General features: G+C 48.6%; 1 protein-coding gene across 2 annotated transcripts in view; it reads left to right on the forward strand.

Moving 5' to 3' along the window:
* SLC13A3 (solute carrier family 13 member 3) overlaps positions 1-13,228 on the forward strand; it is a 67,918-nt gene that overhangs the window by 18,760 nt on the left and 35,930 nt on the right. For both annotated transcript variants that reach the window (XM_045804762.2, XM_045804761.2), the window contains exons 2-3: positions 3,062-3,327; positions 5,859-6,022. In XM_045804762.2, the coding sequence (XP_045660718.1) occupies positions 3,062-3,327; positions 5,859-6,022 (430 nt within the window). The remainder of the gene's footprint in view (positions 1-3,061; positions 3,328-5,858; positions 6,023-13,228) is intronic.

Raw genomic sequence — 13,228 nt, forward strand, 5'->3', positions numbered from 1 at the left:
CCAGAAGCCTTGATTCTATCAACCCTGGGCCACCTCAGCAAGATTCTGTCTCCTGAGCGGAGCCTCGATACAGAACAAAGTGGCAAAGAGGCAAATTGCTGACTCTGAGATGATCTAGAAAATGATCAGACACCTGCCCCACCCTCTAAACTCAAAGGAACGCGCCCTGGGATCATGCGACTCTATGCTTCTACCCCAATCTGCCCTTGAGGGATCAAGGGAAGTCTCCATTTGCAGACATGCAGACCGCCACGCACCCAGGTGGCTGGACTGAGTTCACGAAAGGGGCGGGGGGTGGCCCAGAGGCAGACGTGGGACAGATGTGCTGTGGGCTGGGGTAAAATCGTGGCTCTGTCTGGACCCCACTCCCTGGTGCACCATTTAAATGGTCACCAGGCCTGAGTGCCGTGAGCTCTGCTCTTGTGCTCTGCATGGCCCTCAAGAGATAACTGCTCTTCCACAGACTTCAGTTTCTATACCTGTAAAATAGGAATTTTAAAATGGAGCAGAGATTTTAAATATAGCATCCCGTGATCCCTAGTAACTTGACTTAGATTCGGAATTGTGTATGTGTGAGCACTTTCCTGGAATCTTACACCAGTTAAAACCATTTAGACTACAGATCGTAACCCGGTGACCAAGAGTTTGATAGTGCTTGCGGGTGTGGGTTTTTTTTGCCTACACTTTCTTCTTAATAAGCAAATCTTTTGAAACTGTGAGATGTCACACAAAAGCAGTTTCAAGCTTTCAAAAAATCAGGAGATCTGGCGTTGTAGGGCTCATGTTCTCATGGCAACATCCAGAAACTGAGCGGTAGTTGCTGTTCTTAGAGGGGCCAATATTCCCCATTTGCCACAGTCCCCACTCCTCCCTATTGCACTCCTGACTCCGAGGCCCAGCGCCAGCTCTGATTTATCATCAAGCGTGGGCATCTCCCCCACTGCTAAAATAACGGTGCTGTCAGCAGTGCAAATCAGACTCGAGAAAACGATGTGATTTTTTTCTTCCACTGGCCCGCTTCACTCATTAAATGGTGCCCTGTGCTTTAGTTTGTGCCGCCTGATGTAGATTGTGTGTTTATTCATTCTGTAAATATCCACTGAGGCCCTGGAGACAGAGGTGAACAGATAAAGACAAGGGTCGTGTTTGTATGGAGCTTATGGTCTAGTGGGGGAAAGGAAATAACAAGGCAACAAACAAGAAATACTTCAGCAATTGAGAAGTGCTTGACAAAAACAAGGCCAGACAATGGAAATCGGACCACATCGATCCATGGTCAGATTGCGTGGTCAGGTCACTCCCTGAAGAGGCGACCTTTGAGATGAGGGCCAAACAACAAGCAGGAGCCAGCTGGACCGAGATCAGGGTCGAGAAGGCCAGGCGGAGGGGACAGCAGGTGCAAAGGCCTGGAGGGGGGAACTGGCTCGGCTGGCTTGATGTCTGAGAGCCCACCACTTAGTGTGCATGGGCGCCAGCTCACAAGGCCTTGCCTCCAAGCCTCCTGGGAGATTTTTGCTCTCTGGGAGTCAGTTCTGTCCTCAAGGCCTGGCAGGGGTGGGGCGTGAGGGGCAGTAGTACTTATTAATTCCCCACCAGATGTCTGGCATCCAGCTGGCAATTCTGGATCCATTTGCCCACAGGAAGCCCAGCTGGGGCAGGGAAGCTATTTGGGGTCACCTTGGCCCTGCTCCAATCCCTAACTAACCAGCAAGGTAATGAAACACACTCTTGACCCACTTACTGGCAAAGCCCCCAAGCCGGCCAAGGATTAACTTCCCAATTCCTGCCATTTGCCTCCGATCATCTTCCCAGCTGACATGGGCTATATCTGGAGTTGTTGCTCCGCAAAGGACTGATGTTGACATCTTGGCAAGACCACCAAGGAAGGGAGGAGAGAGAGAGTGGGAGTGAGTAGAGGGAGGAGAGAGAGTGAAACAGAGAGAGAACAGGGGAGGGGAGGAGAAGGAGAGGGAGAAAACAAGCCTGGGACTCAGAACCTTTGAAAGGCAGCCCCTTACAGCCAGAATTTATCAGTAACCCCCCTCCATCCCCCATTATATAATGTGCCATATACGACACAAAAGGACTTACAGGATGTCACCCCCAGAGCAGATGCATTTGAATGCTTTACTCGTCATTGCTCCAAACTGGGAACAATCCGAATGCCCAGGAGCAGGAGGAGGCGCGGACAAACGGTGGTGTATTCACAGGACGGAGTACTACTCAGCACTAGCAAAGAGCGAACCGTGGGCACACACAGCCACGTGCGTGAACCTCGCAGCCCTCGTACCGAACAAAAAGTACAAAAGTACATCCTGTATGATTCCATTGAAGTCCAAGGACGGGCAAAACCAATCTCTAGTGATGGAAATCACAGCAGTGTTTTAGAAGGGGCCTGAGGATTGATCTGGAAGGGGCAAAAGGGAACTTTCTGGGGTGACGGAAGCATTCTCTTTCTTGATGGGGATGTGATGTGGGTATGTACATTTGTTAAACCTCAAACTGTATACTTAACAATTGATTAACATATACTGTAACATATAACGCATACTTAACAATGCAATTGATTGTATGTAAATTATAGCAGATAAGGAAACTGAGGCTGAGGCCAGCTGAATACCCGGATCACACAGCCCAAGTGTGGGAGGATTGCACTTCTAATTCAGGCTTGCCTGATTCCAGCACCACTGTCTGTATTGGCTTCCTTCTGTTTCGCTTCCCTATTGCCCTTCCAGAACATTCTGGGATCCTCTACCAAGTAAACTAGTTTCACTCTCATGCTCATCTCAGGGTCTACTCCTAAACCAATGGAGCATTTCGTGTAATCCTCAAACAGTCTTATAAAATGGACAGATGTTGCTTCCCCGTTGTATAGTTGAGCAAAATGAGGCTCAGACAGGTGATGTTATCTGCTCAAGGTCAAAGCTTTGGGCGCTCACCCTCTCCACAGCTTCCCTGCGGAACGTGCCTCGATGGGTGCTGCCCCAGGATCTCTTCTCCCCCTCCCACCCAGGGCTCCGCTGACCCTTCTGAGCTGCATCTCCCCCCCTCCCCCCTGCAGGAAGGCCGCTGCCTGTTTGTCATCCTGCTCATGGCGGTGTACTGGTGCACAGAGGCCCTGCCCCTCTCGGTGACGGCCCTGCTGCCCATCATCCTCTTCCCCTTCTTGGGCATCCTGCCCTCCAGCAAGGTCTGCCCCCAGTACTTCCTGGACACCAACTTCCTCTTCCTCAGCGGGCTGATCATGGCCAGCGCCATCGAGGAGTGGAACCTGCACCGAAGGATCGCCCTCAAGATCCTCATGCTCGTTGGGGTCCAGCCAGCCAGGTAAGGCCAGGTAATGGGTGCAGCCCAAAGGTGGGAAGGCAGAGGGACCGCATCTCTTGGAGCCCAAACTCACTCTTCCTGATCTGACCCCCCAGGCCCACAAGCTCATCATGTCCCACCTTCCATTTACTCATTCATTCCCTGAATATGTTATGAGCCCCTTCTGTATGCCAGACACAGTGCCAGGCTCTTGGGCAGTTCTCGAAAGTGTGTAAGAATCACCTGGGGAGGGGCGCCTGGGTGGCACAGCGGTTAAGCGTCTGCCTTCGGCTCAGGGCGTGATCCCAGCGTTACGGGATCGAGCCCCACGTCAGGCTCCTCCACTATGAGCCTGCTTCTTCCTCTCCCACTCCCCCTGCTTGTGTTCCCTCTCTCGCTGGCTGTCTCTATCTCTGTCGAATAAATAAATAAAATCTTAAAAAAAAAAAAAAAAAAGAATCACCTGGGGAGTCAGTTGAAATGCTTATCCCAGGCCTGGCCCCCAGTGATTCGTGTCCAGTAGTTTTAGAGAGGGCCATCTTAGCAAGGTGACTCAGACTGCTGGGGCTGAACCCCACTTTTCCCGCTCTGTGAAATGACTTAACTTCTCTCTCTTTGGCTGTAAAATTAAGATATAATAGCTTAGACCTGTAAAGTGCAATAAATCCTGGTCGTTATCTTCCTAGTTTGCTATTTAATAGCCCAGGTAGGTGAGGAGCGGGTGGCAAGATGGCCCCGGAGAGATGGAGAGGCAGGGGCCATTCCTGCAGGGCCTTGGGCTCCCTGGCTAGGATTGAACTTTCATCCTAAGAGAATTAAATGGACTTTATAATAGGGTTGCACTGTTCTTTTAATCTTTTTTTTTCCTTTGCAATCTGTTGCATCTTAAGGATCCCTTGCTAGAATAATATTTTTAAATGTATAAAGCACGTACGATTTAAAACAACAGCAAACACAAGCAAATGCAGTGACCCAAATAAATGTTTAAAAACAAATTTGTGACGTGGTACCGTATGTACTCCTTTACGGTAAATGGTAAGATCCCTCTACTGGCCTAATAACAACTGCATTTTGAGGCTGTTTTGAGTGTCAGTGGAATTCCAAGATGTTTGCATCTATTATAACAAGATCTGAAAATATCTGTGATCTTAATTGGTGACGGAGTCCCAGGCACTTCTAATACTATTGAGCTTTGTTGCGTTTGTTTATCACCAAAGGACATACTTAATTTCCATTAGAGGTTAGACAAATAAAAATGCGTTTTCCCTTCTCGTTTCCATCCTGAATTATATCCATGGCCCTGCTGGTTATGAATCTCCACTTCGAAGTGTTCAAAGTTGGGGAATGACATGACCAGATTTGCATTAAAAAAAAATTCCTCTAGGCTGCCAGGTGGAGAGCAGATTAGGGGTGACTCTGGGGACAGCCTAGTTAGGAGACTGTTCTGGGTGTCCGGACGAGCAATGGTGACAGCTTGGACTGGGGTGGTAGCAGTGGAGATGAACAGAATGGGCAGCTTTGAGAGCTCTTTGGTTGATAAAATCGATGGGGGTAGTGGTTAAGGAGAAGAAGGTTCTAGATAACTCCTAGGTTTCTAGTATCGGCTCTGTGTCAGGCACTCCGCAGGCTCTGGAGGGACTGTCAGTCCTGTGGGAGAGATTGTATCTATAGGACTGATTCCAGTGCAAAGCGGAATTCTAACCCGAGGGGCATCTGTGGTGTGGGAGCCCACAGGAGAGGTAAGGGGTAGACTTCTTCATGGAGCACGTTACATTTGACCTTGAAGACTGGGTGGGGCTGCTATTCAAACATATGATAAAGTTAGAACAATGAAAACAGCATGACACTAGTCCAGAAATAGATTTTTTTCAATGCTGGATACATATTCTAGAAGAAATCTAAATCAGTGGGAAAGGAATGGATTATTCAGTAAATGGTGAGCGTTGGAATAACTGGCTTATTCTTTTAAAAAAAATCTACTTAGATCTTCATACTAGACATCTAAATAAATTCCAGGTGGGTTAAGAATTCAATGTAAAGAAAAAAGATCATGGAATTTGGATTCCTGCTGGTGGGAGGGGGCCAAGCAATGGTAGGCAGGCAGGAGATCGGGGCCTGTTGGATGTGTTGGTGAGTCCAGGGGAGTCTGAGCAGGTGCCTGGTAGAAATGGGAGGGGAAGTGGGAGAAGAGGCTGGGAAGATGGTTTGGGGAGATATGGTGGACAGTCTTGGTGCCAAACCAAGGTGACTTTATTCTGTCATGGAAGCCATCAACGACTGGGGCGCAAGGGAGAGAAAACTTCAGTGTTGGGGTATCTTTGGACTATTTTACCTTGGGTACCTGTGGCCAGTTCACTGAAACGTGTGGAATCAGTGTCCTTAGACCTGAAATAAGGCTGGTGAGTGAATCTGGTCCCCACTTGGTCACTGCCTTGTCCTCGCTAGGCCTTAACTTCCTGTCTGAAAACGAGTGGGCTGGATTCCCCAGGGGTGGTAAAGAGGACCTCCTAGGCCCCCGTTCCGGATGTACCTCTAACTCCCTCTGTTCCCAGGCTCATCCTGGGGATGATGGTGACCACCTCCTTCCTGTCCATGTGGCTGAGCAATACGGCCTCCACTGCCATGATGCTGCCCATTGCCAGCGCCATCCTGAAAAGTCTCTTCAGCCAGAAGGAGGCTCAGAAGGACCTCAACTGGCAGAGTGATGAGAACGCAGGTGAGGCTGCAGAAGGGGACTGGGGCAGCCCCACCAATGTGGAGGAGTGGGAGCCGGACGCCCAGAGGGTGAGGGGAGGGTGAAGGGAATGCACTACTGAGCATCTCCTATGTGCCAAGTGTTTAAATAGCAATAATAACTGAAAAGTAGCTAAGTCAACCTCGATACTTTGGTTTTTAAAAGATTTGCATTCATGGAGTGCTGACTGCGTACTGAGTGATGAGTTCAACACTTAGCCTGCATTATCTCGTTTACCTCTCAAAACAGCCTTAGGAAGTAGATACGAGACTTTCACCTGATTTTAGAGCATTCGAAGAGGTGCCCAACATCACTAATACCTAGAGAAATGCAAACTGAAACCATGAGATTTACTGCAGTGAGACTGGCAAAGATAAGAAAACTAGACAGTGTCCTATGTTGGCAAGAAGGGGACCATGGGAACCCTTGTGTTTTGCCAGACAGCATGTGCACGGGGTCAGCCTTTCTTATTCTGCAAATATTTAATCAAATTAAATGTGCACATACCCTAAAAAAAAAAGAAAAGTGTACATACCCTGTAACCCGATAGTTTGGCTCCTGGATACCAGTGCCAAAGGAATTCTGACAGAGGTCCACGAGGGACAGGCGTGACAGCATCCGTTGCACATTCTCCGTGGTGTGGTGAGTTCGTAGCCACGTGAGCGCCACCACCAGTAAAGGGGAAGGTCAAGTGTGTACCCTTGAGCGCCGGGCTGCTTTTAGGAGCAAAGAATTAGAGGAACATGGTTCTAGAAATGGATCTCACAAAACATAGTTGTGATTGGGGAGAAAAAGTCCAGAATGAGATCTAGAAGACAATACCATTAGGTAAATGAAAAATTCATGCAAGTGACCATTTTGCAAGACCTTAAGCTAACAAAACCTACAGATTAAACGCATCAGCATGGTTGCTCTGCAAAGGATGGGAGTGGGAAATGGGAATCAAAGGGACGAAAGAAGGAAAGAGAGAAGGAAAGAAAGAAAGAAGAAAGAAAGAAAGAAAGAAAGAAAGAAAGAAAGAAAGAAAGAAAGGAAGAAAAAGAAAAAACAAAAGAGGGTCCTTGTACAAGGACAGTGAGAATATGCCACCAGCTGAAGGATTTGATTCCCTTGAACCTCGGAAACTGTGTTCTAAACAAAACAAAATACAAGTAGCCTCTGCATTCTTAGATGATGAAGCAAAGGCTCAGAGAAGGGAAGTGACTTCCCAAAGTCACACAGCAGACAAATGACTGAGCCCAGCTTTGCACCCCGGCAGGCTGGCTCCAGAGCGCACTCTCTTACCCATGGAACCAGCTGCATCCGTGGGAGCGTAGGCAAAGAAGGTCTGTCTGCAGGTGGCTTGAAACATAAGGGTTTGTTTTCCTCAAATATCAAGAAGGCAGAGAAAGGCAGTTTCAGGATTGATTCAGAGGCACAAAGCTATCAGGACTTTTCACTGGCACCTGTATGATTCCCTTAGTCTTTCCCTCATTGTGGCAGTGGCTGCCACATTCTGTGGGCTTTAAAACATCTTTCTTTTTATTTACATAAATGTATTTAATTTAATTAATTTATTTATTTACGTTTGAGAGAGAGAGAGAGCTCCTCGTGCGAGCAGGGGGAAGGGCAGAGAGAGAGGGAGAGAGAATCTCAAGCAGGCTCCATGTTCAACGCAGAGCCCACGTGGGGCTCGAACTCATGACCCTGAGGATCACCTGAGCGGAAACCAATAGCTGGACCCTTAACCGGCTGAGCCACCCGGGCGCCCCTATTTACATAAATGTATTTAAAAAGGAAGCTTTCGATTGGTTCCTATGTGGGCAGAAATCTCTACTTTATCACCAATATTGAGTCTTTGTTCTTTTAGTAACCAAAGCCCCACATGGGCACATGGCTTTGGAGAGAAAAAGTTGAATTTCCCTGCTTCCCTTACAATTAGGTGTGGTCCCTTGACTAAGCGCGGCCAATAGTCTCTGAGTGGCAATGGTGCGTGCGACTTCCGGGGCCTGCCCTTCCTGCCCTCCAGTTCTGCTGGCTGGTACGTGAACATAATGTGGGGACCAAGAGATGCCACCTGGGAAAACCACGTGTTGAGGGATAGATGGCAGATGTACCCTGGGAACTCTGGATCATTTATGCCAAATAACACAGCAAACATGATTCATGAAACCATGGGCTTTGAGTGCTAGTTATGTTTTTCTGAATATGTGTTAAAAATTGATCTATATGTTAAAAATCTCAATATCGATTGACGTATCGTCTAAGTTAATCTCGTTTACCGTGGTATGGGTCTTTGCCGATCATGCCACCAGGGTCTTGCTTATTTTATTTTCACGTCAGCCCCGAAAGCTAGAAATGATGATAAGTACTTTACAGGTGAGGTTCAGGGAGGGAAAGTGACATGACCAGAATCAGTTACATTGTTGGTAAAGGAGCAGAGCCCGGACCTACGAAAGGTCAAAGTCTTCCACGTGGGAGGGAAGAGATGTTCTACAGCAGGGGTCAGAAGACTGTTTTTGTAAGTGACCAGACAGGAAATATGTCAGGCTTTGCTGGCCACACATCGCCCTGTTCAAACTTCAGACTGCGCCCTTGCCGAGCGAAAGCGTCCATAGGCGAGATGTAAGTAAGTGGGCGTGGCTGGGTGCCAATGGAATGTTATTTATGGGTGCTGAAATGAAAACTGCATGTAATTTTTACATCATGAATATTAGGCCTCTACTGACTTTATCCGGCCATTTAAAAATGTAAAAACCCTTCTCAGTCGGCAGGCCGTGGGCCAGATTTGGCCCGTAGGCCAGAGTTGGCTTCGTTTGTTTTCACACTGTTTCCCCGGAGTCTTGGGGCTTCCAGAGAACCGTGTCACCGTCCCCTTGGAGTGGTGACAAGCAGAGAAGACTCTGCACCTTCTCCTATGTCTACCGCAGCTCCCCCACTTCACCTGTTTTATCCGCTGGGCATCCCCGTAACAATCACAGATGGTTTACTGAACCCGTACTTCGTGCTGGGGCTCCTCGTAGGGCTCTTCGCAGGGCCTACCGTCTGCAGGACGTGGCGCCAGCCGTGACGTCATTTAGAAGATTGGAAACTGAGGAAGAAATTTTAAAAAGAGAGAGAGAGAGGATGAACTAGCCTCCAAGGTCACGGTTTCAAAACCGCGGCTCTGGTATTTTGAATCGAGGCTGGCTGACTTCAGAGCCTGAACCCTTAACCTCTGGTATTCTGCCTCATACACAAGTTTTTTCCAAAGAGTCTAGCGGCCAAAAAAAAAAAAGTTTGAAAGCCATTTTCCTTTCATTATCAAGATAAAAAATCTGAGACCCAGAAAGGGGAAGGGACTTGCCTATGGTCGCACTCAGTGTTGGGTGCAAGGTGAAATCCAGAGTCTTCTGCCGAATGCTGCAGGATGTCAGGAGGTAGGAGGGCCTGGGAAGCTGGGGCAGACACCTACTTTCGCAGGCGGTGGGATCAGAGAGCAGGGATTGATTAATGATCAGCCTTAAGACCGAAAACAAAGTTAATGCCAGAGCAAAAGAGAGATGTTCCCTTTCACGCAGTCTCTGTGCTCTGTCCTGGTGGCAGGTTGTGAAGACACGCATGGAGGGAGTGGAAGAGTGTTAGTGGACCAAGACAGGGGTGGGGAGGCTCCTGGGGGCTCTAGGTCCATGAGGGGCACCCACAGCAACAACAATGATGACAGTGTGAGCTCTCAGTTCCTGAAGACTGACCACATGCCAGACGCGGTGCTGTATTTTTCACACGCGTCAGCTCATGTAATCATAACGGTGCTAGGAGGTAGGTGATCCCATTTTACAGATGCGGACACTGGGCCTCAGGGAGGCAAAAGGATTAGTTAGTTGCTGAGCTCTGTCTGAAACTAGAATCTGCTTGTAAGCACCATGCCAGAGCGGGACAGAGCCTGGGGCAGGGCAGGGCTCGCTGGACAAGACTCGGGGTGGGGGGTCCTCAATCTTGGAGAGCAGCCCTGATGTTTCTCTTCAGTGTCTTCACCCAGCTCGGCTCCCTGTGCTGCCTGAGGGACCGAGGGGCCACGTGGGTGGTGGCTTCTCCAGCGCCCCACGTGTGTGTGCTCATTAGATTCTCCACTACGGTGCTGTAGGGATGGCCGTGTCATCGTGCCCATTTTATAGAGGAGGAAACTGAGCTGCACAGGCGCCCTCCCCCCATTTTATGTAGGAGGACGCTGAGGTTTAGAACAGTGGCGTAACTGATCCATTCATTCGTTCACTCATGAATTCCGCACATTTATTGAACACATACTATGTGCCGAACAGTGTTCTGAGTGCACAAGACTGCACCAGTGGAGCTGGGAATCCATGGGGGAGACAGGTAATAAATAAATCCCTCTCAACTAGGACTTGAAGGAAACTTAAGCTGCACCAACGTGTAGGGTCTTATCACCCGGGTGAGCTGATCTGCATTTAGCCTTCAGACCTCTGCAGGCGGTCAGCAGGCCCAGCCACGGTCAAGTGACCGTCGGCTCCCACGGCTCCCACGGCTCCCATGGCTCCCGCTCCCTGTGGGTACCAACAGGAAAGGAGCAGCCCAGAGTGGAGAGGGGGCGGGACTTGCTCCCCAAGCCACCTGCTGAGACAGGAAAGAGCTGCAGCTGGAGTCCGGACCCTTCCTCCGAAATGACCTCAGTCACGTGTTAGAAAGGACCTCTCACGGGGCTTGGGCTGTGGCTGAGGCATTTGTGGGGGTCTAAGGAACTTGCTCTACGTTGAACGATGTCAGAAATCAGGGGCAATTCTACTAGTAAAGAAGTAGCCATTCAGTTGGCGAGAGAGGGGGACGTTTGGCATTTTGTGGGTGGCCAGTGGCTTTGGTCTAAGACAAGATTATAAAGTGCCCTCGCATGTCTCATGTTCATCTCTGTCCGACGCTGGTGATGTGTAAGATCGTTTAGGTCCAGCAAGAGAACAACGCGGCATATCTGGTCCGACCAGTTCCAGATGTCAGAGGGCCTCTTTCTTCTTCTATCTCAAGAGAAACCCACATTGACTAAATCCTTGCCAGCGTTCAGATTCCTGTTAAATTCTTTCAGTGGCGATTCTGGCAAACGTTGGCCCACCAGATCTAGCCTGGGGCCTGCTTTTTGTGCGACCTGTGAGCTAAGCATTGTTTTTGTATTTTTAAATGGTTGAATAAATCAAAAGAAGAATGTGTTGTGACATATGAAAATTCTATGAAATTCAAATTTCAGTATCCAAAAATAAAGGTTTAGCCGCACATATTCATTTCTATATTGTCTAGGCTGCTCTCATGGCAGAGTTGAGTACGACAGAGACGATAGGGCCCCCAAAGACTAAGATATTTACTATCTGGTCTTTTACGGAAGAAATTTGCCAGTCCCTGCTTTAAATGGTGTCTTAATCCCTTCAGTCTGCTGTAACAAAAATGGCATAGATTGGGCATTTATTTTTCACGGTTCCGGAGATCGGGAAGTCCAAGATCAAGGTGCCAGCAAATTTGTTGTCTGGTGAGGGACTGTTTCTTGGTTCACAGATGGCCACCATCTTGCTGTGTCCACACATGGCGGGAGGGGTAAGGGAGCTTTGTGAGGCATCTTTTATAAGGGCACAAATCCCATTCATGAGGGCTCTGCACTTCTGACCTAAATCACCTCCCCAAGTCCCTACCTCCTAGTTTGTCACATTGGGGATTAGGTTTCCGCATATGAATTGTGGGGGGATGCAAGCATTCTATCTATAGCAAATGGGTCAACTCCTTAATCCTCCTGACAACCTTAGGAGAATTATTACTTCCATTTTATGAATTAAAGAACTGAGGTACAGTGAGATTAAGGGATTTATCTAAACCAGGGTTTCTCAACGCCAGCACTACGACATTTTGGGCGGGATAATTCATGGTTGTGGGGGCCGACTTGTGCTATTATAATAGGATGTTTAACAGCGTTCCTGGCCTCTACCCACTAAATGCCAGTAACACACTCCCACCCCCACCTCCACCTCCACCTCCACCTCCACCTCCAGTTATGACAACGAACATATCTCCAGACATCACCCAATGTCCCTTGGAGGCAGACTTGGCCCAGTTGGGAACCACTGATGTAACGTTACGTAGTAAGTGACGGATCCGTGATTTGAACCCAGAACCCATGTGTTTAGCTATCAGTCACACTCTCAATGCTCAGAGATAGGTCTTTTTGCTCCTAGTAATGGTTTTAGCTGCAAGAAATTTTAATCCCTTCAGTTTTTCTTGTTTCCAAAATGTTACTGAAGGCTTCTGGGGCGACTAATCTATCAGACAAGGGATGTCTTTAAAAGGAAGCCAGACCTGTCCTGACTCTATTCTCCTCTGCTCAAACACTCCCCTGGCTCTGCTCACATCTGATTCGGTGTAGAAGCCAAAGTCCTTGCTGTAAGCCCCAAGACCTCTGTGTGACCCAGCCCACCTCCTGGCCTCCTCACCCCCGCTCCTTCCCTCACCTCCCCTCCTACTGCTCTCTCCCTTCCTCATGCCCCTCCGGCCCTACTGCTTGCTCTTCTTCTCAACACATCAGATACACTCTCACCTCAGGGCCTTTGCACTTGCTGCACCTGTTGCCTCAAGCCCTCTTCCTATAGCTCTTCCTGTGACTGGCTCCTTTTATCCTTAGGTCTCAAATCAGCTGCCATCAGCTCATGGTGTCTTCTCAGTTGGCCTGATCACAGCAACCCACCTGCTTCCCGTCCCCACTCTGTGATCACTCTCCACATATCACCCACTTTTCTTTCCTCCGTCACTACCTGAGATGTTCTGTATTCATTTATCGTCTGGCTCCCCTTCTAGAATATAACCTTTATGGGAGCAGGGAGCTTGTTCTGTATTATTCACTGTGTACCACAAGCTCATACCCAATAGCACACAGTAGGTGCTCAACAAATACTAAATGAATGAATGAATGAATGAATGAGAGAGAGAGTGGGGTCACCCAGCCTATTGCTGATCTATTACTTCTAACTAGTCTTTCTCAAATATGCCTTTGGCAATGGCAGCCTGGGTGAGTCTAGTCCAGAGGACCTGCCACTTAATCCCTGCCCACAGGCCTGGGGCCATCTTCAAATAGGGACGGGTGGGATGGAAGGAGGGAATTTTGAGTGCCTTTTTAAAAAATTTAATTAACAGTATAGGAGGGAAACCTGAAGAAGCCCTTTTCACTGACGACATGAGAACAGGAAT

The sequence above is a fragment of the Ursus americanus genome, chromosome 22 (genome assembly GCF_024610735.1).
Source record: "Ursus americanus isolate L20-20 chromosome 22, mUrsAme1.1.p, whole genome shotgun sequence".
In the NCBI taxonomy this organism is placed as follows: Eukaryota; Metazoa; Chordata; class Mammalia; order Carnivora; family Ursidae; genus Ursus; species Ursus americanus.